Source organism: Lepus europaeus, chromosome 3, assembly GCF_033115175.1.
Source record: "Lepus europaeus isolate LE1 chromosome 3, mLepTim1.pri, whole genome shotgun sequence".
NCBI lineage: Eukaryota > Metazoa > Chordata > Mammalia > Lagomorpha > Leporidae > Lepus > Lepus europaeus.
In genome coordinates this window covers 80,658,765-80,686,688 of record NC_084829.1, presented here as the reverse complement: position 1 = coordinate 80,686,688, position 27,924 = coordinate 80,658,765, and the positions used below count along the sequence as shown (strand labels likewise).

General features: G+C 43.3%; 1 protein-coding gene across 2 annotated transcripts in view; it reads right to left on the bottom strand.

Annotated features, from left to right (window-relative positions):
- Window positions 1-2,894: 2,894 nt before the first annotated feature.
- PRSS35 (serine protease 35) overlaps window positions 2,895-27,924 on the bottom strand; it is a 79,650-nt gene continuing 54,620 nt past the window's right edge. The window contains exons 1-2 of one of the 2 annotated variants that reach the window (XM_062187591.1): window positions 15,359-15,494; window positions 2,895-6,105 (exon numbers count right to left, since the gene is read on the bottom strand). In XM_062187591.1, coding sequence (XP_062043575.1) covers window positions 4,842-6,083 — 1,242 coding nt within the window. In that variant the 5' untranslated portion in view covers window positions 6,084-6,105; window positions 15,359-15,494 and the 3' untranslated portion in view covers window positions 2,895-4,841. Of the gene's footprint in view, window positions 6,106-15,358; window positions 15,495-27,924 lie in introns of those variants that run through there. The other variant, XM_062187592.1, reaches the window with a different exon arrangement.

Sequence of the window (27,924 nt, the reverse complement as noted above, 5' to 3'; positions counted from 1 at the left end):
TTGCCTTGACTTTTGAGGTTAGAATTTCATTTTATTGCAAAACCAAGTAAATTCTGTGAACCACTGATATTGCTCATCCTTTATACATGACTTTAAAAAATGCTGTGCTTTTTGAAGAGAGTTTTTCTATAGTGCCCTACAAAACTCATACTGATTATAATTTATTTTTGTATAGATTATTCAGTCATCATTATAAACATATTCTTATATGCCTTCCCAGGCAAGTATGGTGCACAGCTCAGTAACTGTAAAGTGCTCTGATTTCATATTTCTTGTATAATGTTTCTTTTTCAAAAATAGTTTAATAATTTGCAGCCTCCTGTTGGTCTGTCACTTCTTGGGGCTGTCACAGACTTGCCTCAACAGCTGTCTTCTAATTAATTTGGAAATCAGATAAACTAGTTAATATCATTTCCAGAGTAAAACTAATATTGTTCCATATACTCTGATTATTCAGAAGACAAATATTTGGGTTTAGTATTTTTTGTTATACTTTGGATACTTGGAATGATGAAAACAGTAAGTTCTAGATGAGTGAAATGTGTGGTGTATTATAAATCACTGACAAAGATAAATGTAAAATATATAGAAAGTAAGGAAAAAGAGTGGTAATTAGGCTGAACAAAAGCCTAAAGGAACTTTCCAAACTCATCTGTGTTCAGTTCTGTCAAAAAATTCCGAAGTATTCTCATCTATGCAATGACTCAGCTGGAAAAATCAATTTATTGAGAATGTTCTCCTGTTAAATAGCTGAAGCTTATTTTTCTAATCATTTTCAGTGACAGATGTTTTCATGAAAGTATTTTTATGCCTGCCAGGTATTTTTTTAAATCAGTAGACAAAATATATTTGTTATTTGAAACCACGCTAAAGAATCATAATGGTATTTTAGGTTATTTATTGCTGTAGGTCATATCTTTGTAATGTTTGGTGTTTGATTCAGTTGCTTTAACCCAATAGTATTAATTAGTAATCACAGTTCATTATGATGAAATACCTGGTTTCTTAGAATACGGTCAAAGACATGAGTAATTTAAATGCTCAACATTGGATCAAAATGAAAGATAAAAGAGTCATGTTTACAGTATGTAGCAAACTGAATAATTTAAGCTAAAACAATGTTACGTTCCTGAATTATTTTTAATAACTGAACAATATGTAAATGGTAAATAACTCATTTTCTTATTACTGGACAAGGATTGAAACTTAAAATACAGACTTAAACCAGATGATCTTTTCTGGTTTCTTGTAATCCTGAGATTGTTTCTATGAAATAAGAATTCCAAAGAATTCTTTGATCCACTATAAGAAGGGTAAAATGTGTCTAACAGGGATCTTGGTTACTGCCATGATTTGAATGTTTGCCATCCCCTCAAGGGGTCTTTAGCAAGTGTGTAGGTTATGAGGCCGCCATCGTCATGAGATCTGTGCCTTGTTACAACAAGGAGGCTGGGGGAGCTTGTTCACCCTTCCAACACAAGAAGACAAAGAAGGCACCATCTGTATGTTCAAATCTGACCCCAAATTGCTGATGCGCTGAACCTGGATTTCCCAGCCTCCAGAACTATGAGCAGTAGATTTCTACTGTTTATTATGAGTTCCTGTTTTAAGGTATGTTTTAAAGCAGTGCAAACAGACCAAGATAGTCATATATACATTCAAATCTTTTTCAAAATTAAAAATTGGATTTAACTAAGAGGCATATCCAAATGGAAAAAAAATGTGAAGTTGCTCTGCCCATGTATATCCATTTGATATAAAAATAACATTTGATATAAAAAAGCATAAACAGAATGTGTAAAGAAAAAACTGAGTTTTCCATTTCAGTTGTTTTATGAAGTTACTTGAATTCAGTCACTGATGAGATTCTCAAAGCAATAAATTGGTGCAGTCTTTTGCACACGGTAGACATCATTTTGAACGAGTGCGGTGTTTGTTTAGAGAAGTGAATTTAATTTAAGTTTCATATCTCAAATCTCATAAGTATAATAGAAAAAGTATGTGAGACAAAACTTTGTGGTTAATATAGTATGCTTTAGTGATCCCAAGTAGATCATATAAGATTCATGATATACTCAGAAAAGAGGAGAGCATGAAAGAATTAAAGAAGAAAAAAAAAAAACACTGTAAATCAAATTACCTAAATTTTATATCTTTGAAAACTATATTGGACAATGATTTTTAAGTTAATTATGTTTATTCAAAATTTAACCTTAAACACAAAAGTACTATACTAAGCATGCTAAGTTATGTTGAACTTTCTTAAAATCCAATAACAGGGTCAAAGAATCTCAGGTGGAGAATATTTGTACTTATGTGTAAGTACATAAAATTGACATTGAAACATTTTTAGTTGCAGCAATCACAGAAGAGTTCCCCCAGAAAATATTTGGTTAAAACTTTTGAGTCAAGGGGCTGGTTTGTGGCATAGTGGGTAAAGCCACTGCCTACAACACCGGCATCCCATAGGAGCAGTGATTCATGTCCCAGCTGGTCCACTTCTGATCCAGCTCCCAGTTCATGGCCTGGGAAAGGCATTGAGGGATGGTGGAAGTGTTTGGGCTCCTACTATCCATATGAGAGACCTGTGTGAAGTTCCTGGCTCCTGGCTTTGGCCTAGCTCAGCCCTGGAGATTGTGGCCAACTGGAGAATGAACCTGCAGATGGAGATACCTCGCTCGCTCTCTGTGACTGACTTTCAAATAAATAAATATAAAAAAAAAAACTTGTGAGTCAATAGTCTTCCTCTACTAGAAACAATAACAAAATGCTACTCATTGAAATGTGCTTAGAATTAAATGCTTTTGTAAAGTAAAAGACAATTAATTTAATACTTGCTGAAACCTTATACACAAAACATATATACAGATATTGTAAGAGTTTTGATTGGCTTATTTTTAAATTTTTTATTGAACAATTTTTAATAGATTCACATTATAAAAAAAGTGTGCACTTGTATAAAATTTCAGCTATTCAGGACACCACTTACAGCACCACTTATGATGTAATCAAATATCCATGTGCATATCAGTCAAGAGTGTAACTCCTCATTATTAAAAAGTGATAAGGAAAGTAAGTTTGAACCCTGGTGAAAACAGTTACAGGAGTGTGACATGAAAAGGGAATGCAACCCAAGAAACCACAAGGAAGAGCAGATGAAAAACCAGGCCTACCACGCCTGAATTTTAGGATGCACTTGACCCTGGATCACTAACATCCTTCACACGAGTGCTGTGAACAAACTCCCTCTATGCAGCCACTCAGCAAATATCTGTTTCTTCAAAAATTATGTATCAGGTGCCTACCAGGTGTTTTGCCCCAGAGAGGCCTCAGGACTCTGCTTTGGCCATGTGACAGCCATGGTGAGTGTGTAGCCTTGATCCCTAATGAAAATAATCACTACCTGCCTTTAAAAGTCATATTTATGAATTTTATTCACGTTTTGGAAAGGACATATCTAAAATTTACCCATCAGAGAAGTCACCAGAATAGTCTGGCTATGGTCTTATTAAGAATGCTGAACTCTGGCCAGCGCCACAGCTCACTAGGCTAATCCTCCACCTGCGGCACCAGCACCCCGGGTTCTAGTCCCGGTTGGGGCACCGGGTTCTGTCCCTGTTGCTCCTCTTCCAGGCCAGCTCTCTGCTGTGGCCTGGGAGTGCAGTGGAGGATGGCCCCAGTCCTTGGCCCCTGCACCTGCATGGGAGACCAGGAGGAAGCACCTGGCTCCTGGCTTCGGATCAGTGCAACGCCAGCCATAGCGGCCATTTTGGGGGTGAACCAACAGAAGGAAGATCTTTCTCTCTGTCTCTCTCTCTCTACCGGTCTAACTCTGCCTGTCAAAAAAAAAAAAAAAAAAAAGAATGCTGAACTCTGGTAAGGGGAGAAATGCTCTTGAAAAGGCTTACAGAATTCCTCATCCTCAAAATATAGCACCACATACAACATAGAGTGGATAGGATCGATTGATGTGGCCTCTAATCCGTGACCATTCATAAGTTGTAGTCCATGTTCCCTATGCATATATGCAAAGTCCACATTTTGAGCATTAAACAAAAAACCTGAAATTTTAACTATCTCAGCTTCACTGCTGCTAAACTAGACTTTCACAGAACAAAGCATTGCTCCCATTTCTAAAGAATACACATGACAATTCCTATTTTTCAAAGCAGTAAAACAGCTGATCATTTTGTTTGTAAAGTTTACTGTTTCTTTTGATTTGTAATCCTTAAAAAAGCTGAATTTCTCAGACCCAACAGAAAATACAATAGAAACATTGAGGGCCTGTGCTGAATGGCTCCATCTGAGAACAGCACGGAGTGTGTTGTAAATCCTCGTCTCCATGCAATTCTTCCTGTGTCCACTGTCCACCTGTGTAGTTGCAGCTTCACATTTAACACCCAGCCAACATCCTATTAGATTCTTCGTAGAGCAGGACCCTGAGAATAAGTCCAATGACAAATCACTTATTACTTATAGTATCAACATGAAGTCTTAAAGAGTGTCTAGTTTTCTAAAAGGCATAAGGAAACAAAGATTTTCCCACCAATGATAGCTATGACCATGTAAAGAGTATACACTTGGCAATGAAGTGCCCATCTAGTTTCAATGTCTGTAGCTAAACATATTTTTTTAAAACACAGGAAAAACTAATTTTGAAATGGTAAATTTGTAAAAAAAAAAAAAATGCTGAATCGCTTCTCGGCGTTTTGGCTAAGATCAAGTGTAAGAAAAAAAGGCTGAAATGCTATTGATAGGGTTCAAGTCCAGGCATAGCCTATGAAGTAAGAACTGGTTCTCTCTGCAATTTGGATGACACATGAGCTTGTGGCAGGCGTCTCTTAGCCGTAAGCACAGTTGGCATCATTTCCGTGAATCCAGAGGCAGATCTGGGCATACTTGAGGGGGGTGATGCGTACAGCAACATTGTAGTCTTTCTGAACACCATGGACATCCACCCACTGGTGGCCTGAATAGACGGCGATGATCTTGCGCTTCCAATTCTTTTTGTCTGGCTCTTTCAGACGCAGATAGACCCCAGAGCCCGTGGAGCCTGACTCAGCATCGCAGTACTGGTAGAGGAGATCGTTGGATTCGTCAGCCACGCTGCAGAACCGGTAGACCAGCTGATCAGCCCTGTCATTATCAAACCCGGAGAAGTGGATCATTCCCCCAGGCAGCTTCTTGATGGCTGGACTGATTCCTAGTTCCATGTATTTCTTCTTGTGAGCTCGCTTCAGCTCCAGAAGAGCATAGTCAAAGTCCAGGGTCACGTCCCCACTCTGGCCTCTCGCCCAGCCTTTTGGAATGTGGGTATTCTTGACACGGGTCCACTGGAAGGAGGGTCTTCCGTCAGCCACTCTCTGACCCCGGCCAGATCCCTTTCTTCTCCTGCTTCCCTGGGCTCTCTCCTGCAGATTCTCCTTGGTGCTCTCTCTCTGCTCACCACCATTAGCTTCTCTTCGGCTCCGCTTAGAATCCCTGCGTTTCTTGTTACCGCGTTTATTTCTCATCTTCAGCAAACCTACTCTTAACTTTTTACTCCCTTTGATATACTCCCTCCCATCGTGGATGCAGTGGGCAGCTGTTAGGACATGCTTAGGGGAAACAAGGATGCCACTACAGCCCGTGGAGAGCTTCACGGCCGTGCTGAAGGGGAAATTAGTTAAGAACCTTTTGTCCAAGATGCTGAACCTGCTGTCTGTGCCATACACCTGTCTCTTCCTCCGCAGTGAAGCTCCTTTGGTGGTGACATTGTCCGTGGGTTCCAGGAGCTCACCTTGGACTTTCACCCTGGTTAAGGTTCGGGTGCCATTCTCAAACACGGTCTCATATGAGAGAGACTCCTCCAACTCAGACAGGCTGGGAGCTGGCAGTTCTTTCTGGCACTCGATGCCACACACCGCATGTACCATCATCTTAGCATCTGCCTCAAACGCAGGGCTGCGGAGATGGAAAGTCCTTTCTCTGACAAGCTGGGGTACTTTCCTCAAGGGCCACGTAAAATCCTGTTCCATTGCAGATCCATCGATGAGGGTCCACCCGGGGGTGAAAAATATCAACCAAAAGAGCATATTTTCCATTTTGTTCTTTGATTTTTTTTTCCTTTAAAAAATAGAAAAAAGAAAGAGAAGTGTTATGTTTCCTTTTCAAATGGGCTATATATAGCATTTCACTTAGGCCGTGGTCTTCTAAATGTGCCTTCATAACAAACAGTAGTCTGCACGTGGCTCACAGAGAATTTCAGAACCAATCCATTGTTTTTCACCCAGCAGAGCTGGTGCTTATCAGTTGTTGTTTGGGGGGTAGTGGTTACATTGTCTGGAGCAGCAAATTTGAAACTCTGGGTCACTCTTGAGAGCTATGCTCAAGATGGTTTTTTGAACAATAGCTACGCTATAGATGCTTAGTGAATGATTTGTACATAGTGTAATGCATAGGCAATTCAGTTAAGTTATTCCTACCATACTTTCACTCTGGACACTTTCTGATCAACTCTGTTTGCCTGGAAAAGCAAGCTACTTTGCAAAGGCCCAGAGCCAGGGTACGCCCATAAGATGGGTGCCCTGGCAAGAAAGACAAAGTCATCTGATGCAGAGTTGAACACAGGCATCTCCTGAGATGACAGGGCTTATTCTGCCATACTACTGAGTCCTTGCTTAACAAGATAGACCCCAAAATGAAAAAGTATGTCTTTACCTTTAAAAAAAAAAAGCTAAAATCAGAGATGTATTGATGCCTCCTAGTTTATAAACAGACCAACAGAAATGATACACACACACACACACACACAGAGAGAGAGATGGTTCACTTCCCAAATGGCCGCAATGGCCAGAGCTGCACCCATCTGAAGCCAGGAGCTTCTTCCAGTTCTCCCACGCGGGTGCAGAGCCCCAAGCACTTGAGCCATCTTCTACTGCTTTCCCAGGCCATAGCAGAGAGCTGGATTGGAAGTGGAGCAGCCAGGGCTCAAACTGGCGCCCATATGCGATGCCAGCACGGCAGCCAGCGGCTTTACCCACTAAGCCATAGTGCCGGCCCCAGGTCCCCTACTCTTTACCAAACAAAACATATGCCCTGTGCTATAATCCTGCTGCTGGACTTTTTAAAGAAAGGCCCATACGTTCAATTGTATTTAAGGATCATTTCAATATGTCAGGCTGACTTTAAATCTACTATCTTAGTCAGAGGCCTCAGTCAATACTTTTGAAATTTTCAACACCAACAGTCAGTTTTAAATCATGCTTGGGGTGGGGAGCAATTAGCCCAGTGGTTAAGATGCCTGCATCTCATATCTGAATACCTGGGTTCACTACCTGGCTCCCCTGGGCAAAGCAGTGAAGGTTCAAGTTACTGGGTTCCTGCCACCTATGTGGAAGACTTGGATTGTGATACTACTTCCTGGCTTCAGGAAGGGCATTAGGGGTGTGAACCAGTGGATGGTATGTGTATGTGTCTCTAATAAGTAAATAAATAAAACGTAAACCATGCTTGGTAGAAAGTAACAACCATTACGGGCGAGTTTTCTCACTGGGTATATGCTCAACTCCACATCTTCACAGCAGTTAAGAATGGTGGTGCAGCCAAAAAATAAAAAAATTTAAAAAAAGAATGGTGGTGCAGAGCCCAAATCGCAGTTACTGACCAAGAAGATACACTAGACCAGTGGTTCTCCGATCACAGTCCCAAGACCAGTAATCTCAGCCTCACTCCGGAACGTAACCCCAGACCCACTCTTAGCAACTGCGCTGGAAGGGCTGGGGAGGAGGTGCCCCAGCCTTCCGGATGACTCTGATACTCAGCAAAGTTTGCACACCACCGCAACAGCCAAGGCCTGCTGCAGCCGCTTGAGTCATCCCAGCAGGCGCTCTTTCCAGGGATGATTGCTTAACCAGGTTTCAGATGACATCTGCCTCATCTTTGCACACAAAATAGATTTATTCTGACTCTGCTCTTTTACTCTCTTGGTAACTGTTAATATCGAATGACTCATCATTTAATAAACAGCAAACATAACTTTTATACAAGTGATTTAAAATGTCTGAAAAAAAAAATCAAATTCAGTAGGCTTCTGTGACATGTCCCCAACTCCATGTTGGGAGTTCGGCTGAGGGCACCAAAGGAGTAAAAGCTGTGCCCACATCTATCCGTGGCATGGGAAGGGCAGAGCCTTGTACCGTGACCTCAGAATCACAGTAATAAGAGGGCATGGATTTAGTTGGGCTGTCTAATTTGGCCTGTAATTTAAAATTGGACAAATGCTTGAGTACACTTTCTTTGCGAAATCTAATTATGCCTTGTGGTGAAATGTCAATGTAATGTAAATGATAGCTCTTACTGATGGAGCAATCCACAGTTCGTGGCACCAGCTCATTGATCTAACGAGACAGTCTCAGCTGGCAATGCCCATGTCCTCCCTTACCCTTCTCCATTCTCCTGTCTTCTATTATAATTGTGACCTTTGCTGGCACTTCCCAGGTGGTTGGATTTGGATTTGAGGCCAATTTTGGTTAATGAAGTGAAGTTGCAGTCAATGCTGTCCACAATGAGTCAGTGTACACGAAGCTGATTACGGGTTGGATCATGAGACAAAGAGTAAAAGAGAATTAGGGGGAAGCAAGGCGTCTTTCTATGTAAATAAACTCTTACTGGTGGAACAGATATAATGCCACGTTTGTTCCTTGCCTTGTAGTGGCAATGACCATACAACTGCAAGAGATGACTTACTGTTACCCTCTCGTTATTTGTGTTTTTAGAAATGTGATGATGCTCTTGAAAACACGTGTGTATCTATCAGTGTAGTGGTTAAAAGTACAGACCAAGGATAGAGAAGACTTGGGTTCCACTTCCATCTTTACCACTTCCAAGACATATGAATTTGAGCAGTTCATGAACTCTCCAGCATTCACTTTCCCTGTCTGCAAAGTGGGGATAACAGTAATCTTACACCATAATATTATTACTGAGACTTAATGAGATGATATAAGGGTACTGCAAAAAGTTTATGAAAAAGTTAGGTTAGAAGTAGACATTTGGCCTAGAAGTTCAAGTATGTGAGTACCTAGGTTTAAGTCCCAGCTCTGGCTCCAAATTCTAGCTTCCTGCTAATGCAGACCCAGGGAGCCACAAAATAATGGCTCAAGTGCTTGGATCCCTGTCACCCATGTGGGAGACCTGGATTGTGTTCCCAGTTCCCTTGTTCAGCATTTGAGCAAAGAACTAGTGAATGGGAGAGCTTACTCTCCTTCTTCCCTGCCCAAGATATGTTTATTTTCATGCAAAACTTTCTGAAATTCATGCATGATTTTTTTCATAATATACATTGATTACCATGGACTTCTTATATATGTAGAAGAACTATCATTGAGCCCAGAACTTAGTATACAGTCACTATGAATGTTACTTTGTATAATTATTCTACTTCAATAGTTGAATTAATATCACTTTGAAACAGATGATGTATAAGCCAAAGTTAGAGAATGTGTTGCTTTCTAAAAAGTCAGTACTACAGTTAATATTTTATTTCAGGGTAGTTTCTATTTCTCAGATTCCCTTGTTCTGTTTGTTTGCTCAAGGACAGCTTCACTTTAGAGACCTCCCAAATGAATGCTTTCCTAATTACTCACTCCCATGAATATCTGCGGCTTTGTAATATATCTTTCTCATCTCTATTAAACTTTAGTGTGATTAAACATTACCCAGCCACAAAACACTTAAATTACATTCCATGTCTCTTATTTATAGCCTGGATCTACATTAGGAATTCTGGAATTGCATCAAGTCCTTAGCCTAAAAGGGGGCCAAGTCAGTATCAAAATAATTACTCTAATGGAGCAATCTACAGCTAAAGAAAAGCCTAATTTTTTGAGTTTGTGTAGAGTGTGTAGAATTTTATTATAATACAACATAATTATATTTTAGGGCCAATTTCTCTCTTTCTTTCTTTCCACACCTTTACCCTAAGAAGTTTATAGTCTAGCATAGGTAAAGCAATAAGATTAGTGAAAGGTTAGATGGCCGCTCACTATATTATTCCAAATTAATTATTGTCCTATATATGAATAAAAATGAAAATGCTGAATTTATCATCAGAGAATCTACACTGAATTGCATCCCTCCCCAAGTGACAAAGTCACAGTTACCCACACCTTTTTATTGACCTGGTTGGTCCTGTGTAATGTATAATGAGCTAGTTGTCCACATTCATGCACATAGTATGCATCATGGATGCCATTCTGCGTTACTCCATCAGACATTTTCTGGGGGCTGATGGGAGTAAGGGACTACAAAGGCCAATGACCCTGTAGGACCAACACCAAATTCTACCTTAATGCATATGTTAGGACACAAAAACTACATAGGCACTTTTTTTTATTGTGTTTTGAAATTTTTCTTTTTTTGAGAGGCAAAGAGACAAACAGAGCAAGCATCCATCCTCTGGTACCTTAAATGCCTGCATCAATCAAAGGCCAACATCAAGAATCAGGAACTCAATCTAGGTCTCCCACATGGATGGCAGGAACCCAACTACTTGAAGTATCACTGCTGCTTCCCATGGTCCAAATTAGCAGGATGCTGGAATCAGGAGCCGGAACCAGTGATCAAACCCAGGAACCCCAACGTGGAACATGGGACTCCTAACCAGTGTCTTAACCACCAGGCCAAAAGCCCAGCACAACCACTTTTTAAAACTTGGGGGCTGGTGCTGTGATGTAGCGGGTAAAGCCGATGCCTGCAGTGTTGGCATCCCATGTGGGCACTAGTTTGAGTTCCAGCTGCTCCATTTCTGATACCACTCTCTGCAATGGCCTGGGAAAGCAGTGGAAGATGGCTCAAGTCCTTGGGCCCCTGAACTTGCATGGAAGACCCAGAAGAAACTCCTGCCTCCTGGCTTCAGACCAGCCCAGCTCCAGCCATTGTGGCCATTTGGGGAGTAAACCAGTGGATGGAAGACCTCTCTCTCCTCTCTCTCTCTCTCTCTCCCTCTCTCAACCTCTGCCTTTCAAATAAATAAATCTTTAAAAATAAAAGTAAGACTTGGCTGTCCTTTCTTTAGCCATTCATATCCCAACCACCTGTCCCTACCGACATCACCACCTACATTTACACACACCTAAATGTGAAGACAAGCTTTCATCTCCTCTGCTTTCATCCTCCAGCTGCCCAGTAAGTTTTGACATGACAGGGAGGCCTTGTGGCCTGGGCCAGGCTAAATAACTACAGAGAGAAGTGATGGCTTAGACAGAAAGCCACAAGCAGAAGACCAGGAGCATGACTGTGACAGTGAGCAGGTGTGAAGCAAACAGTAAGGCAATGTGCTTTGTTGTGTGAGAAGACTCGCAGAAGCTTTCATGGTCCCTCTCAGTGCAGGGGACAGCCGTAGAGAAGAACATGTAGTTTGTAAAGTTAAATTCCTGACACACTCTTGTCCTTTACAGACTGAAACAGTGCATGGAAGCAACATTTAAGTTTAAAAAAAAAATGTATGGGGGCCGGCACTGTGGCACAGCGGGTTAACGCCCAGGCCTGGAGCGCTGGCAGCCCATATGGGCGCCAATTCGAGACCCGGCTGCTCCACTTCTGATCCAGCTCTGTGCTATGACCTGGGAAAGCAGTAGAAGATGACCCCGGTCCTTGGGCCCCTGCACCATGTGGGAGACCCAGAAGCAGCTCCTGGCTCTGGATCGGCGCAGCTCTGACCGTTGCAACCATCTGGGGAGTGAACCAGCGGATGGAAGACCTCTCTCTCTGCCTCTCCTCTCTCTGTGTAACTCTGACTTTCAAATAAATAAATAAATCTTTAAAAAAATGTATGGCATCAAAGAGATGAGAAAATAACCGTGTCTGTGACAAAACAAAGATGGAGAGCAAGGTCTGGGGATTCCAGTAGCTGTGGAGGCAGTGGGCTCTGAAACCAAATCAACTTAACACGTGTGAGTTACTAGCACTGTGACCCTGTCAAGGTTATCTAGTCTCTCCACACATTACTTTCCACATTTCTCAAAGGGTATGAATATGTTGGAGTATTTTTGGAAGAAAAGTTATACACACACACACACACACACAGACGCCCAGAGCACAGTACTTTGTCAAAATGGCAGCAATGATTTCTTATCTAACAGTGGGAGTCAAAATTTAAGTAGCTGCTTAGCTGCTACCCATGGTGCTTTGCCAAATCACGGCTTCCACACCCTCATCCCCAGCACCTGTGAATAGGTTGTTTCCCTGATAACAAAGACTTTGCAGGTGTGTCTGAGGTGAGGCCCGGCCTGGATTATCCAGGTGAGTTGAGTGTGATTAGAGAAGTCTTACAAGAAGGAGACGCGCAGGGGCCGATCCCTGAGGGGGAAGAAGGTGTGGAGATGGAGGCAGGGTGGAAGCCACTGCAGGGTCCCGACCCGAGGAACAGGAGCAGCCTCAAGAACCCACTCTGAGGTGAGGAACCCAGTTCTCTCCTGGAGCGCCCAGAAAAGACGGTCTTGCCACCCCACTTTAGATTTCTGACCTCCAACTGCATAAGGCAGCAGGTTCCTGTTGTTGTAAATGTCTACCTTTTGGTAACTGTTACGGCAGCAATAGTAACGGGGTACAGTGACAAAGGCAAGAATGTAGTTTGTAAAACTGCCCACCCTGCATGTTCAGAGAGAAAGAGGTAGTAGGGTGGGACACAAACTAGAAAAGAATGTTTGGCCCAAGGGACTTAGGACCTGAATGGAGAGTTTTCACTTTAAGGAAAACTGTAAAGATCCCAAGTTTTAGATCTGAGATCGGGCTGAAACTTGATGGTGGATGGAGCCTACCACTAGAAAAGACAAGGGACAAACAGCATAGATGAATGTGTTTACTCAACAAATGCATACTGAGTGCTAGCTGTGTTGTGCATCATTTGAAAGCCCCTTTTATTGGAAAATCTCTCTGCTAGTCCCTCTTATCTGTTGGGGTGCACTATGAGTTTCTGGGATCTTTTTCACCTGTACATCCTGGAGTAAACCACAAGTGAGAAAACGCAAGCGACTTCCTCCTCTAAGTTTCTTTAAGGAGCCTATTGCCCTGAGGGTAGGAACTTGCTTGCTATCCCTGTGGTCACCACTAGATGGCGAAGCTGGCCTGGTGATGTGCAAATCGAAGTCAGGTATTTAAACTGTTTACGTTGACGTTGACTGAGCTGTGAAACTTTAAAAGCATGTGGAATTCGGCAGGGGGAAAAGTAGATCTGGCTAATACTATAGTAAATGGTTGTCACATATGGAATTTATCACATTGAGAAAACCCACCTACATGCCACAGAGCCCATTCTGATGAACTGAAGCTGATCATGCTGTCTACAGCCAGACAATTTTTTGGCAGTTGGTTTTCCAAAAACAGTTGTAGTGCCAGCACACTTCCAGCATGACCTACAGCACTGGGAAATAGCCAGCCAACGTGCTGCAATTCTTTTCAACACTAAAGAAAACCTTGGACCTGCCAAATATTTCACATATGTTTATCAAATACCTTATATTTCATTACTAAAGGATAAGCTCTCTGCTGATTCTCAGCTGGGAATAAATGGCCAAAAAAAAGTTAATTGACAATTTGCCAATTTCTCTTCAAAATATCATTACCATAGCACTGTTTTCAAGTTCAGTCTCAGGAATGGAGACGAAGTACTGTCTGCTTTAAAAGTTTGGCAATCCTCAAGGGAAAGGAAAATGATTGAGTTACACAGTTGATTATTTTACAGTAAGCCACAACTTCTGCTTCTCATCACAATAAAAAATAAAGCCTTTTTGTTTTCTTAGCTATTTTCCAGGGTATGTGCATCTCAATTTATGCGATGATGTGCTGTGTGTAAATCAAATTTGGGGTGCATGGCACTGAGGGAGGCCCAGGAGACCCTGCTGGTGCTTCCATAGGCTGATAGGTGAAGAGCACAGCACGTGGCTCCTGACTTTGCAAAAGCAAAGAATCTCTGCAAATCTGTTAGCTTTGCTGTTTTCAGACTTGAGAGGATCTTATGGCCAGTGTTTTCCGGGCAATTATGTATCAGTTTTACCTGTATGAAGCTTTTTAAAACTTTTTATTTTAAAATCATAAAAGAGTAATCTGTGGACCAGCAATTTGACTTGGCTGTTTCCTGACGTCTCCATCTCGGCTTCTCATCTGCAAAGTTAGCCCAGTGCAGCAGGTGAGGCAGCGCCTTCTCTGAATCCAGAGTCTGACCCTACTGTTAAATGGAACCTTCCTGGCAGGTGTTTGAGCATTGATCCAAGGGAGATAAATGACTTAGGGAAAACTAACTTGCACCAGCAATTGTTTCATTTCACATAGAATGAAAAGAATGAGCATATACTACGTGCCGAGCGTTGCTCAACAATCTCATGTTCAAAACCATGAAGATGACTTTTAAAAGCATTCAGGTTTCCCGGCTGTCTGGAAGAACAGCAGGGAGGGTATCTACCTTCCCCCCTTCGCACACTTAAGAACTCCTCTAATACTTCCTAATGAGAAATTCCATACATTTGGCCACCACATTCAAGGCTAACTGTCTTATTTGGCTAGGATTTCAGCATTCTCTCTTTTAAATGATAAAACAGATTCCAGCTATAATTTTCCAAGAAAAATGACTTTTATAATCATCTGTAGAGACAAACAGGATAAAATGAGAATCAATTTCAGAAGTCAGAAGGGTTTAAGGGGGGGTGGGGAGCAGGGGTAAAACCTTAGCTATGATACGCACCTTCTGTTCAAATCCAAGAACAGCAGAACAATCAGGCAGGAAGATTCCTCAACTTTCCAAAAACTTTTTATTATAGAAAAGTTCAAGAGTACACAAAAATAGAAGTAGCCACCCTTACGTGCCCATCACCTAGCTTCGCAATCAATATTTTGCCTCTCCACCCCTTCCCACTTTTTGTTTTCCCCTGGCATGTTTCAAAGCAAGCAAGGCTTATTTTCATCTCCTTATTTTCCACAATTCTTCTGTGTACCCGTGGGGCCAAGTGGCTAAAAGCAAGAGGGAGGCCAGGGTGAGGCTGGCTTTCACAGCAAACCCTGCCAAAGAGGCCTTCAGCTAGCCCACGATCGACTTTCCAGGAATGGGTTTGACACCTTTCGCAATGCCATCTGCTAATAATCATAAAAAGAAAGCGGGTCCCCGTGGCACTGCTTCAGTAGAAAGAATTCCGTCTATATTCCAACGCAAACACGGTTGGTGTTCACAGGAAAGCGCGCAGAACTGCCTGTGGGAGGGGGCCTTAGTTTTCTTGAGGTCTCCAAGTGCCAAGTTTCATCCCTCTTTCTTTAGAGCCCTTCAGAGAAGCGCTCCTGGGCTGGGTCCCGTGTTTCACAGGGACGCTTCCTGGGGCTCCATCCTTACCTGCGAGGCCGGTGGTTCCCCGGGGCACCGCCCGACTGGCTCCCGGAGCTCCAGGTGCGGGGTCGCTGCTGCCACGAGCCCCGTGGACAGCCAACACCACGGAGCTCGCTGAGCCGACTGCGCGCAGGGGCTGGGAAGAGGAGCTGCGGCCGCTGGTGATGGGAGGGGGCGGGCGGTGACGCGGGGCGGACGCTGCGGGGAGGGGGCGAAGAGGGGAGAAGGAGGAGGCAGAGGGAGGGGCGATTTGCTTGGAGGTGCAGGGCGGACCCCGCAACCTCTCACTCCAGCACCCTGCCCCCACACGCAATGAATTCAGCAGGAGCGGGTGGGTTCACCAGACTTCTCTGTCCTTGCAGCCGTGTGAGCCCCTTAAACAGGATCCAAAAGATCCGAATGTGTCTGTTGGGTGGGATACGCAGATGTTTGCTGGATCTCCTCCACTCCCACCCCAACCCGCCTTGATGTTGAATAGAGGGCGTCTCTCCCAAGCCACTCTCCCACCAGAGACTTTGGGACTCCGCAGTGTCCAGCCGGACAGTGCCAGTGCCAAGTGCGAGGGCCGCCCTGAGGCGCGGGGACCAAAGGGAGGACCGGGACTGCCGGGGGCGACAGCCCCGGGAGCCTTGTGTGCCGCCTGCAGGGGGAGCACTTCACTACCCCTCAGTTCAGACAGGGTTTCCTTTGGCTTTTTCTGCTTTGGGAGAGTAGCCTTTAAGGTCCGTTCTCACCTCGTTCCAGCGGAATTCTAACACAAATAAGGGCACAAGTATACATAATACAAGTCTTACTTAGCAAGTCCCATAAGACTTGGCTCAATAGTGAGTCATTGCATGTCTGGGGTTTCTATGTACTTTTTTTTTTTTTTTTTAACAGCATGAGGTCACAACATATGCCCAATTTTGTTTCCTACTTTCTCAGCATTTTCATATAGAAGGAAACTTTTTAAAGTTCTGGAACATCAGAATTAAGAGAAGCTTATTTTGGTGCAAAAAAATTGGAAGCCATGCAGATTTTGCATAACACATGAATCCCCCTCCCTCATATTATGGATTTTATTATTTACTTATTATGGATTTCTGTGGCATTGTGGTACAGTAGGTTAAGCCCACATTTGAGATGCTGACAGACCACAACAGAGTGCCGGTTCAAGTCCAGGCTACTCCACTTCCCATCCAGCTTCCGCTAATGTGCATCCTGGCAAGGCAGTGGATGAGGATTCAAGTACTTGGGCCCCTAGCATCCATGTGGGAAACCTGGTTGAAGTTCCTGGCTCCTGGCTTAGGCCTGACCCAGACATAGCTGTTGCGACCATTTGGGGAGTGAACTGGGTGGGGGAAGACAGGGATCTTTCCCTCTCCTTCTGTCACTCTGACTTTCAAATAAAGAAATCTTTAAATAAACAAAATTTTTTTGCATCAAAGTAATCTTGTAATTCCATTTTCCATGAATGTTGTGAAATGCACTGTTAGATTTTACTGGAAGTTTCCACCTGGTGTAACAGAATTAAGGTCAAAGCTCTATGTCTCGCCCACTAGACTGTCCTATTCATTCATATTTATAGTTTTGGATTACCACCATCCACCACAAGACGGGGCATCTGGGAAGTGCTGATTATGTGTGGAATGAAGTTTTACTAATCAGCTGGAATGTGGGGAAATCGTAGAGAAAGCCCAGGACTCAGAATGGGAAGCTGGTCTGGCACGAAAGGGCTGTGTGTTCCAGGTCTCAGCATCTTCGTCTGTAAATTGAGAAGGCTGAGCTGGAACTTTCCTATATGGCCTGAGCTCTCAGACGTTTACGGGATTCTAATGCTGTATAAATCCACGAGGATTTAATGATTTCTTTAATTCAGTCGGTACCCCACCACCACCATCACAAAGGGACTTCAGAAGCTCTTACTTTGTCCTGGCCCCTTCCTGAGTCTTTTACGCCAAGCCCTCTTGCCCTTTGTGTCTGAATCTCTTCCAGATTGTCTCAGCATCAACTTGATTTTCTTTTCTCTCTCGAGTGCACGCTTGCTCACTCTTTCTCTCATCTCTGGGCCTGATGCTTGATATTTACAGCTTCTTCTAACCAGAATTCCTTCTCCTGGCCTAGCCCAGCCCCTTGGGTTTTCTGATGTCTTATATAAGTACTGCAGACATCCAGAACCAACGATACTCCAAAGGAGCTTCTTCTCAACCCATGAGGTTCCCCCATTCATTCTGGTCTTATTGTGATGGTCCTATAATGTTCCAGTGCCTCCCAAACAGCTTTCCACTTGGAAATGAACACATTGTATGTGACTCCTAACATTTGAGGAAGTAATGCATTGTAGGAAATGTTATCAGTTAAGTAAATTAAAAAAAAAAAAATTGTACGGCCGGCGCCATGGCTTAACAGGCTAATCTTCCGCCTTGCGGCGCCGGCACACCAGGTTCTAGTCCCGGTTGGGGCGCTGGATTCTATCCCAGTTGCCCCTCTTCCAGGCCAGCTCTCTGCTATGGCCCGGGAAGGCAGTGGAGGAAGGCCCAAGTCCTTGGGCCCTGCACCCGCATGGGAGACCAGGAGAAGCTCCTGGCTTCGGATCAGCGTGATGCGCCTGCCGCAGCGGCCATTGGAGGGTGAACTAGCGGCAAAAAGGAAGACCTTTCTCTCTGCGTCTCTCTCTCTCTCACTACCCACTCTGCCTGTTAAAAAAAAAAAAAAAATTGTAGCCTTCTTTCCCCAACACTCTTGTCTTCATATACTGTGGCTATCATGACAGAAGTTTTATCAAATTCTCAATACAACCCATGGCCTCTGTTCATGCTCCAACATAATTCTTAACTACCCAGCCTTTGTGTGGTCCTCAGCTTAGGAGAGCCATTGGACACCTCTCCAGAAAGAGGTCCAAGAAGCCTTGGAAACATCTCTCCTCACATTTCAGTCTTTAGGGACATTGTGGCCTCAGTGGAAGAGAAGTGGTGGCCACTGTCAGGCCTGGCTGTGATTAAGGCTATACCACTCAGCTTTTTTTTTTCCTAGAACTCAGTTCCAAAGAGACTCAGACCAAAACAGAATACTTCCTTTTCAAGGTTAATTCTTATTTGTAATGGAAACGTACTTGGAAAATTTTAGCTATGGAAAGACGGGAGAGGGAGATGCTTCATGACCCATGGTCTGGGTTGAAGTGATGACTCAGCCTTATAGAAGGAGTATGATTGCTGTGGCTGGAATCTTCCCTGCTAACTTCCCAAGGCTTTATCATGACCCTTTTTCACTAGGTAGTATGATTCTGCATATTTAAAACCACAGGCCCCTTTGTTAAGGCAGACTGAGAAAAATTAAGTAGCTGTAATAAGAAAAAGAGATGTTTGTTTCAGGTTATATTTATTCTATTGAAGCCACCTATGATCAGATAATTTGAGGAATACTTGCTGGCCCTCCTCCAACCTGCAGAGCCGTTAACTTTACCTTTATTTGTGATCCATGAGAGCAGTGGTGTATTTCCAAATAAAAATCTGAATGTTGGGGCCTTCAGTGCCACCATGGTGCAGCTCCTTCTCCATTTGGATCTGGCCCCTAAGAAGAAGCATTGATGTCTCTCCTTTGTGCCTGTGCTGGGCCTAAATACTTGTCAAAGTGTTTTGTAATTTCTTATTTCCACGTCTGCCTCCCAAACATGACTCTGAGAGCCTCAAAGGCAGCAGATCTTTCATATCTCCAACATCAAGTTCAGCGCCTGGGAATCACACGTTTCGTATGGTAACTGAGAAAATGAAAGGGCCAGGGGCCAGTGTTGTGGCTTAAACCACGGCCTGTCACACCAGCATGGTTTATCAGAGTGCTGATTCAACTCCCAGCTGCTCCACTTCTGATCCAGCTTCCTAGGTACACCTGGGAAGGCAGAAGAAAATGGCTTGGGCTCCTTCTACTCACGTGGGAGACCCGGATGGAGTTCTTGGCTCCTGGCTTCAGCCTGGCCCAGACCTGGCTGTTGGGGCCGTTTGGGGAATGAACTAGGAGATGGGAGATCAATCTTGATCTCTCTCTCTCTCTCTCTCTCTCTCTCTCTCTGTCTCTGCTTTTCAAATAAGTAAATCTTAAAAAAAAAAAGGAAAATGAAAGGTTCTGTAATGACCAGAGTCAAGAGATTCTCCACTACTCTTATCTGTACTTAGGACAAGGATTATCTGAAGAAACTGGATTTCTCACAAAATCACTGGGACTTAACCTAGAACTATCATAAGTAAGTGTGAATGAAAATCTTGACAAGGACATGAACTACAAAGAACACAGCCAGGACTAAAACATTGGGCTCCAAGCATGAAGAAAGTCTGCCAGAGACAGGATTTCATGGGGCATTGCTGAAGGGTAGAAATTCCTATAAAGCTGACTTCCTAAGAGTGTAAATTAGGGCTAATGGAACAGAATCATTATACTTCAAGCTTGGGGATTCATGGTAGCCTTTTGTTCTATTTTTTATTATTACGTGATTTTGTTGTTCCTGAAATGGTGATAACTATAGGACATAAGCCCGTGCATAAACATCTTTATCAGGGCCAAAACAATCCTGGGCAGACCACATCTCCAACCTTATATCCAATCAGAAGAATAAAGCCTATGCCTTCTCCTTCTTACAAGGCCCCTGATAGGTGCTGGGCCAATCTTGGATCACAACACACTCAGTAGAAGACTGAGTTATCTGGGGTTAGAAGATCAAGATTCAAAGCTCAGCACTGCTACTTACTAGCCATGGGACTTTGGGCAAGCCATTTAACCTTATAAAACCCCTGTTCCCTCATTTGAAAACTTGGTAAAATTGGCCTGGAGATGTGGCTATGGAGGGTATAGGTGAGAATATATATAAATGACTAACTTTACTCAATAAATAGAGCTAGAATTCCAACTCCACAGATATAGAAAACTGGCCCCTGGAGCAGAGTACAGTGAGGATGTATGACGGAGATCACACTCCACTTCTAAGTCTGTTAAGAACCTGATTTTTTTTCCGCTAAATGTCTTGCCAGGGAGGAAATAGACCTGGGACCCTCTCACGTTATCCTCGTCTCTTGGTTATGCTCTCCCTTCGCTAGATCTAGACAAAGCGTCAGTTAAGACAAACAGCCGTCATAACATTTAAGTAACCTCCTAGAGGATGAGCAAACAGGAAATGACCAACAAGGAACAGAAGATAGCATCTGAAGAAGCAGTCTTGGAAGACTTGGGTCATTTCTTGGAATTACATAGTAGTTTTATGTGGTTATAATGAAGGAGATGAGGAGAGATGATGAGTGAGAGATGAGAATTACAAACAGGGTGGGTCACCTTTGATCCTGTAGGACAGACATTTCAGAGGGCAGATGTTTTGGTAAATTGGAAGTTTCCATAAAAATCCCAATTTCCAAGGATTTTGGAGGCATATGTGAAAAGTTAAAAAGCCAGGCAAATCTAGTCCACCTTTCCTCGTGGCAATAATCAGTGGAAGCTAAGTAGAAGGTAGCAACTTAGACGTTACAGAACCTTGGTTATTGTCACCACTTCCTACTGTCAGCTGCATATTCAGTCCAAGCACTAGTTTCCATTTGTTATCCCAATGCCTCATTGCTTCTTTTGCTCTAAAGCCAATTTCACCATTTGCATGCTAGTAAGCTACCAGAACACGTAATGCTAATTCTGCTATCAGACAGTCCTGTTAGGACTGCCATCGTGACACAGGAAATGAAGCTGCTGCTTGCACACCAGCATGCCATATTACAGTGCCAGTTAGAGTCCTGGGTACTCTACTTCCCATCCAGCTTCCTGCTAATGCACCTGAGAAGGCAGCAGAGGATGGCCCAAGTCTTGGGCCCCTGCCACCCATGTGAGACAACTGGATGGAGTTCCTGGATCCTGGCTTTGGCCTAACCCAGAACCAGCTGTTGTAGGCACATGCTTTCTTTCTCTCCCTCCTCCCCCCTCCCCTGCCACTCTCTCTTTCTCCATCTCCCCCTCCCTTCCTCTTCACCTCCCCCATGTTCTGTCTTCAAATAAATAATTTTTTAAATATTTATTTATTTTATTTGGAAGCCAGAGTTACTGGAGAGAGAGGAGGAGACACACACACACACACACACACGGGGTGGGAGGGCACTTCCATCTGCTGGTTCACTCGTCATATGCCATAAGGACTGGAGGCTGGGCAGGTCAAAGTCCGAAGCCAGGAGCTTCATCGGGTCTCCCACGTGGATGCAGGGGCCCAAGCACTTGGGCCATCCTCTGCTGCTTTCCCAGGCACACTAGCAGGGATCCGGATTGGAAATGGAGGAGCCAGGATTCGAACTGGTACCCATATGGGATGCCAGCGTCGCAGGCAGTGATTCAACCCACTACGCCACAATACCGACCCCTCAATTTTTTAAATAAAAGAGGTAATAATAAATTGTTGTGAGAGAGGATGAAGTGAAAGAAAAGTTAAATCTGAAGTGGAAATATAAACAGGCTACTGCATTAGTTTAAGGTAGACGTTGTGAGGGTTCAAGCTAGACATTAACTTTGGAGTAGGAGAAGGGCAGGACACATTCCAGAGATATGTCAGGAATGAAACTGAATGACAGCCAGCACCGTGGCTCAGCAGGCTAATCCTCCGCCTTGCAGCACCGGCACACCGGGTTCTAGTCCCGGTCAGGGCGCCGGATTCTATCCCGGTTGCCCCTCTTCCAGGCCAGCTCTCTGCTGTGGCTGGGGAGTGCAGTGGAGGATGGCCCAAGTGCTTGGACCCTGCATCCCGTGGGAGACCAGGAGAAGCACCTGGCTCCTTGGCTTCAGATTAGCGCGATGTGCCAGCCGCGGTGGCCATTGGAGGGTGAACCAACGGCAAAAAGGAAGACCTTTCTCTCTCTCTCTCTCTCTCTCTCTCTCACTATCCACTCTGCCTGTCAAAAAAAAAAGAAAAGAAAAAGAAACTGAATGAGGGGCTGGCTCCATGGCTCACTGGGTTAATCCTCTGCCTGCAGCGTCAGCATCCCATATGGGTGCCGGGTTGTAGTCCTGGCTGCTCCTCTTCCAGTCCAGCTCTCTGCTGTGGCCCGGGAAGGCAGTGGAGGATGGCCCAGGTGCTTGGGCGCCTGCACGCGCATGGGAGACCAGGAGGAGGCACCTGGCTCCTGGCTTCAGATCGGCATAGTTCCAGCTGTGGCGGCCATTTGGGGAGTGAACCAACAGAAAAGGAAGACCTTTCTCTCTCTCTTTCTCACTGTCTGTAACTCTACCTGTCAAATAAATAAATAAAATCTTAAAAAAAAAAAAAAAACAACTGAATGAGCTGGCACCTAAACATAAGGAATGAGTGAAAGGTAGGATTTGGGGACTTGAAATAAATGAAGGCCATGCACAAGGATATTGATTGATTGCAACCATTTTTGTATAGTAGCAGAAAAGTAGAAACAAAGTGAATAGTGAATACCCAACTAAGGAAAATGGTCAAATACACTGTGATACGTCCATACCCTGGGATGTTCTGCTGCCATTATCAGGAATAAATCAGGTCCAAACCAACTGTGTTGGAGAGATTTCTTTGAAGTACAGTTAAGTGTAATGTACTGAGGAACATGTAAATGGAGACCCCATTAATAGAAAAGCAGCAGCCAAAAGGCTTACACACATATATGAATATGTCAACATAAATGTATGTGCTAGATTATGATCATGTGAATAAAGGAAAATATTTTTGAATGTGAGGATAAGTGGAAGAGAAGAAAGTGAGGGTAAAGTAAAAACACCATTGAAAGAAACTCTGAATTTTTCATGAACATATATGACTATTTTCAAATTGCATGTGTTTTTAACCATAAAAAGTATGACATTGCTATTTGGAGTAGAAAGATGCCAACATTTTAATTTTTTTATGCTGTTGTAGATTATTTATAGAATTTCTATAAAACCCCACAATAGAAGAACCTAAAACTGCTTTAAAAATAAGGTTTATTAATTTAAAAATTCATAATGACTATTGGCAAATATAAATCAAAGTGCATGTTTTCAGTCATTTCAACATTCCTCTCACAATAGTTCTGAATCCTTCCCCAGCTATATACTAGCTCATTCAATTTACTTAATCTCTCTTTCAGCGTGATTTTTTTCTATGATTTTCTTTTCTTTTCTTTTTTTTTTTTTTTTTTTTTTTTGGACAGGTAGAGTGGACAGTGAGAGAGACAGACAGAAAGAAAGGTCTTCCTTTTTGCCGTTGGTTCACCCCCCAAGGGCCACCGCGGCTGGCACGCTGCGACCGGAGCACCACGCTGATCCGAAGCCAGGAGCCATATGATTTTCATTTATTTGAAATGCAGATAAGGACAAACCAAGAATCCTCCATCCACTGACACACCCCTCAAATGCCTGCAACAGCTGGGGCTGGGCCAGGCCAAGCCAAAGCCAGGATCCCAGAATTCAGTATGGGTCTTGCATGTTTGTGGAGGAGACCCAATTACTTGAGCCAGCTCCTGCTGCCTCCCACAGTGTGCAGTAGCAGGAAGCTAAAACCAGAGGCTGAGCTGGCCCATCAAGCCAGGCACTTGGATATGGAATGTGGTTATCCCGAGCACTCTAACCACTGCACCAAATGCCCACCCCAGCCTGACGTCTCTAATTTGATTTAATTTCCTGATTTTCAAATTTTTCTAATTTCTCCACTTTGAAAAATTGTTAGAATCAAACAAAGACTATCCATAATGTACCTGGCCCTGACTAGGCTCTCAAAAAATGGCAGCTACTGTTGTGGGGATCTTCAAAATCACTCTGTCCACGCTCAGCAGAAACTTGAATGATGATGTCAGCCGTGGCCTTTCCAGCATCCACTGAGACTGTGGTCCAGCAATGATGGCCTCCTCCCCTCACTCTAAACTCTCATCAGTTACTGGAGGCTGGGGAAGGAGGCTGGACTGCTGCCCAGCGAGCAGGCAACAGGCCCCACAGACTTTCTTCCCCAGCCTGTTTTTAGCTCATTGTCCTTCTACACTGAAAACTTACCATCCAATTCAAAGCAGATTTTCAAACCTCCTGACCGCATTTAGTTTAACAAATAAAAGCCCCTTGCTGTAAGTTTTTTGCAGGTTCCTTTGGTTTGTTTAGTTTGTGAGTTTTGCACCAATGGAAAGAAAATTAAACAAACATGGGGTTAAGTGTGAGAGCGTTGCTAAGCACCAGGTAACCTGCTCAGGCTTTTACGCAGCCACCACCCGCTCCCAACACCGAACCCCCCCTCCCCCCCAACCAAACACAGTAGAAATGATTTGAACTTTTGACACAAATACAGTCAAGTAGGTTTGAAGGAACTAAAGAGACCTGTGTTTGCCTAGTTGGCTAATGCCTGTGCTCCTGGAGAAACCAGAGGTACTACTACATTTCTGGTAAAGCTCTCCTACATGCTTATTGAACTTGCTGATGATAGTTTAGTTCTATTTTTGGCCAAAGAGATTCTACGTATGCTTGGATACAACTTGACAGTTTGGTGCTGAGTTCTCTAATACACATCACAGACCGGGAAAATGTACAAATGCATTTATAAATGTGAGTCTCCGTTATCTGAAAGTTTCCCACCCAAGTTGGCACATACAGCACAATATACTAAAACTGGAGTTTTCCTTGGCTAAGAACAACAGAGTTAGACTTTGAGTAGTACTTCTTAAATTTGAAGAGTTTTTTTCACATCTTGTGTAAGAATTTCCAGACATGTCCTTTTTTTTTTTTTTTTTTTTTTTTTTTTGCCTTTGAATTACACTTTAATCTTCAAACAGCAGAGAATCTTCAATATTTTAGAAATAAACCTTCAGATGTGGTCACATACAGGGAAGAAATTCAGTTTGGTTTACTATGACTAATATACACACAGAAACCAACATTTACCAAATGTTTATGATCCCTCAGGCATTGACAGGTTGGACTGGATAATGCTTTGTTGTAGGAGGCTGCCCTGTACGTTATATTTTTCTGTAGACCACAGAACATGCTTATGTTGCTGTTAGGGTTAATTTTATGTGTCAGCTTGGCTAGGTCATGGTACTATTTGGTCAAACATTATTACAGATGCTTACATGAAAGTATTTATTTGTTTTTTAGTAGGCAGAGAGACAGAGGGAGAGTCAGCTCTCATTCAGTTGTTTACTCCCCAAATGCCTGCAAGGGCTAGAACTGGGCTAAGGTCAAAGCCAGGAGGTAGAACCTCAATCCAGGTCTCCCAAATGAGTAACAGGAAACAAATTCCTTCAGCTATCCCCAATGCCTCCCAGGGTCTACATTATCAGGAATCTGGAGTCAGGAGCTGGAGTCAGATTTCAGTATCAGACTCAGATTCTCCAATATGGAATGCAAGTGTATTAACCAGTAGACCAAACACCCACCCTTATGTGAAGCTATATTTTTTGATGAGATAATATTTAAATAAACAGACTTGGGGTAAAGCAAATTGCTTCCATGATGTGGGAAGTTCTCATGCAATTAGTTGAAGGCCTTAATAGAAAAAGACTGACCTCTTTGGAGGAAGAAGGAATTCTGCCAGCAGACTGTTTGCTTTCCAACTGCAAGGCTGCCCTGAGTCTCCAGCCTACTGGTCTACCGCAGGTTTTGGACTTGCCAACCTCCACAGTCGCAGAGCCAATTCCCTTAAATAAAAATCTATTTATATATTCTACTGGTTTTTTTCTATAAAGAATTTTATAAAAGCATTTCTTCTGAAGCTGCTTTGCAACCAAGCTCCCAAGTATCTCTTCTACAAAGTCAGCTCTGCTATCCTCTGTCTTTTCTCTGCTGGTGTTGCTCTTAACAGCTCCATAAATGAGGTCTGAAATGTTGGGAATTATGCCCTGAGAGAGCAAGGACCTGACTTATTTCATTGTTACATTTCCCAAGGTGTCTACCACGATAACTTGAACATAGTGGATAATTGGGCTTATTCATTTCGAATGCCAAGCCGTTTCTCTAAATAATGTTGAAAATAATTGGTTCTGAAAAAAATCACAGCAATAAACATTTCATTTTAATATTTTTGGACGTAAATGTTTGATTCTGAACTTAGATTTTTTTAAGAAAACAAATATTCAAGGAAATTTAATCTTCTTTTCTCTTAAAAATGTTTTTCAGAGCTGCAATTAAAGAAGAATCCAAATGCATTAACCTGTAGCTTTGTTTATGGAACTTCAAGATCAGAGGATTCATTTGCCAAATCTAAATGGAGATGAACAAAAAAATGGTAAGTAGCTGACAGATGCTTTTTTTACTTGACTGAAGTGCAATGCCTCCAAGCCTCTCCATTACAGTTAGTGCACCCATAAAAATTAGAACACTAGGAGGGAAATTAAATTATGTGTCTAACTAGATGTTTTTAAGTCGAGAAAACAAAAACAAGCAACAAGATTCATAGAAGAAGCATTTTTGTTATTAGCACAAAACAGCTACATTGGATGGAATCTTGAATAGGCTAAAAACCAGAAAGTAAATTTTAAAACAGAAACATATTTTCAGAGAATTATAAGGAGCTTTTTAAAACTCAGAGGGGATTTACCACAGATGCTTTTATCCCCAACATCCAAAAATCAATTAATGTATTGCATCACACCAGCAGACTGAAGAAGGAAAAATCATGGTCCTGTGAGGAGATGCACAAAAAGCATTTGACAAAATCCAACTTATTCACGGTAAAAACAGACTTTTATCAAACCAAGAATAGAGAGGAACTCTCTTAATAAAGAAAGCTACAAAGAAACCAATAGCTAAGATTATACTTAATAAAAACTAGATTCTTTTTTCCTAATATTGGTAATAAAACAGAGACTTCTCTTACCCTTCTTTCCTATTCAACTTATATGGAAGTTCTACCTATGGACTTGCAATAAGGCAAGCAAAAGGAAATGAAAATACATGGATTGGGAAGCAAGAAATTAAATAGGCTTTGTTTACAAATGGCACGGAGGGGCCAGCACTGTGGCACAGCAGGTAAAGCTGCCGCCTGGAGTGCCGGCATTCCATATGGTCACCGGTTCAGGTCCCAGCTGCTCCACCTCCGATCTGGTTCACTGCTGTGGCCTAGGAAGGCAGTGGAGGATGGCCCAGATCCTTGGGCCCCTGAGCCCAAACGGGAGGCCCAGAGGAAGCTCCTTACTCCTGGCTTCGGATGGGCGCAGCTCCGGCTGTTGCAGCCAATTGGGAAGTGGGCTAGCAGATGGAAGATCTCTCTCTCTCTCTCTCTCTCTCTCTCTCTGGTTCTTCTTTCTCTGTGTAATTCTGACTCTCAAATGAATAAATGGTTCTTTAAAAAAATTTGGCATGGGGCCGGCGCTGCGGCTCAATAGGCTAATCCTCCGCCTGCGGTGCCAGCACACCGGGTTCTAGTCCCGGTCGGGGTGCCAGATTCTGTCCTGGTTGCCCCTCTTCCAGGCCAGCTCTCTGCTATGGCCCGGGAGTTCAGTGGAGGATGGCCCAAGTCCTTGGGCCCTGCACCCGCATTGGAGACCAGGAGAAGCACCTGGCTCCTGCCTTTGGATCAGCGTGGTGCGCTGGCCGCAGTGCGCCGGCCACAGCGGCCACTGGAGGGTGAACCAGCGGAAAAGGAAGACCTTTCTCTCTGTCTCTTT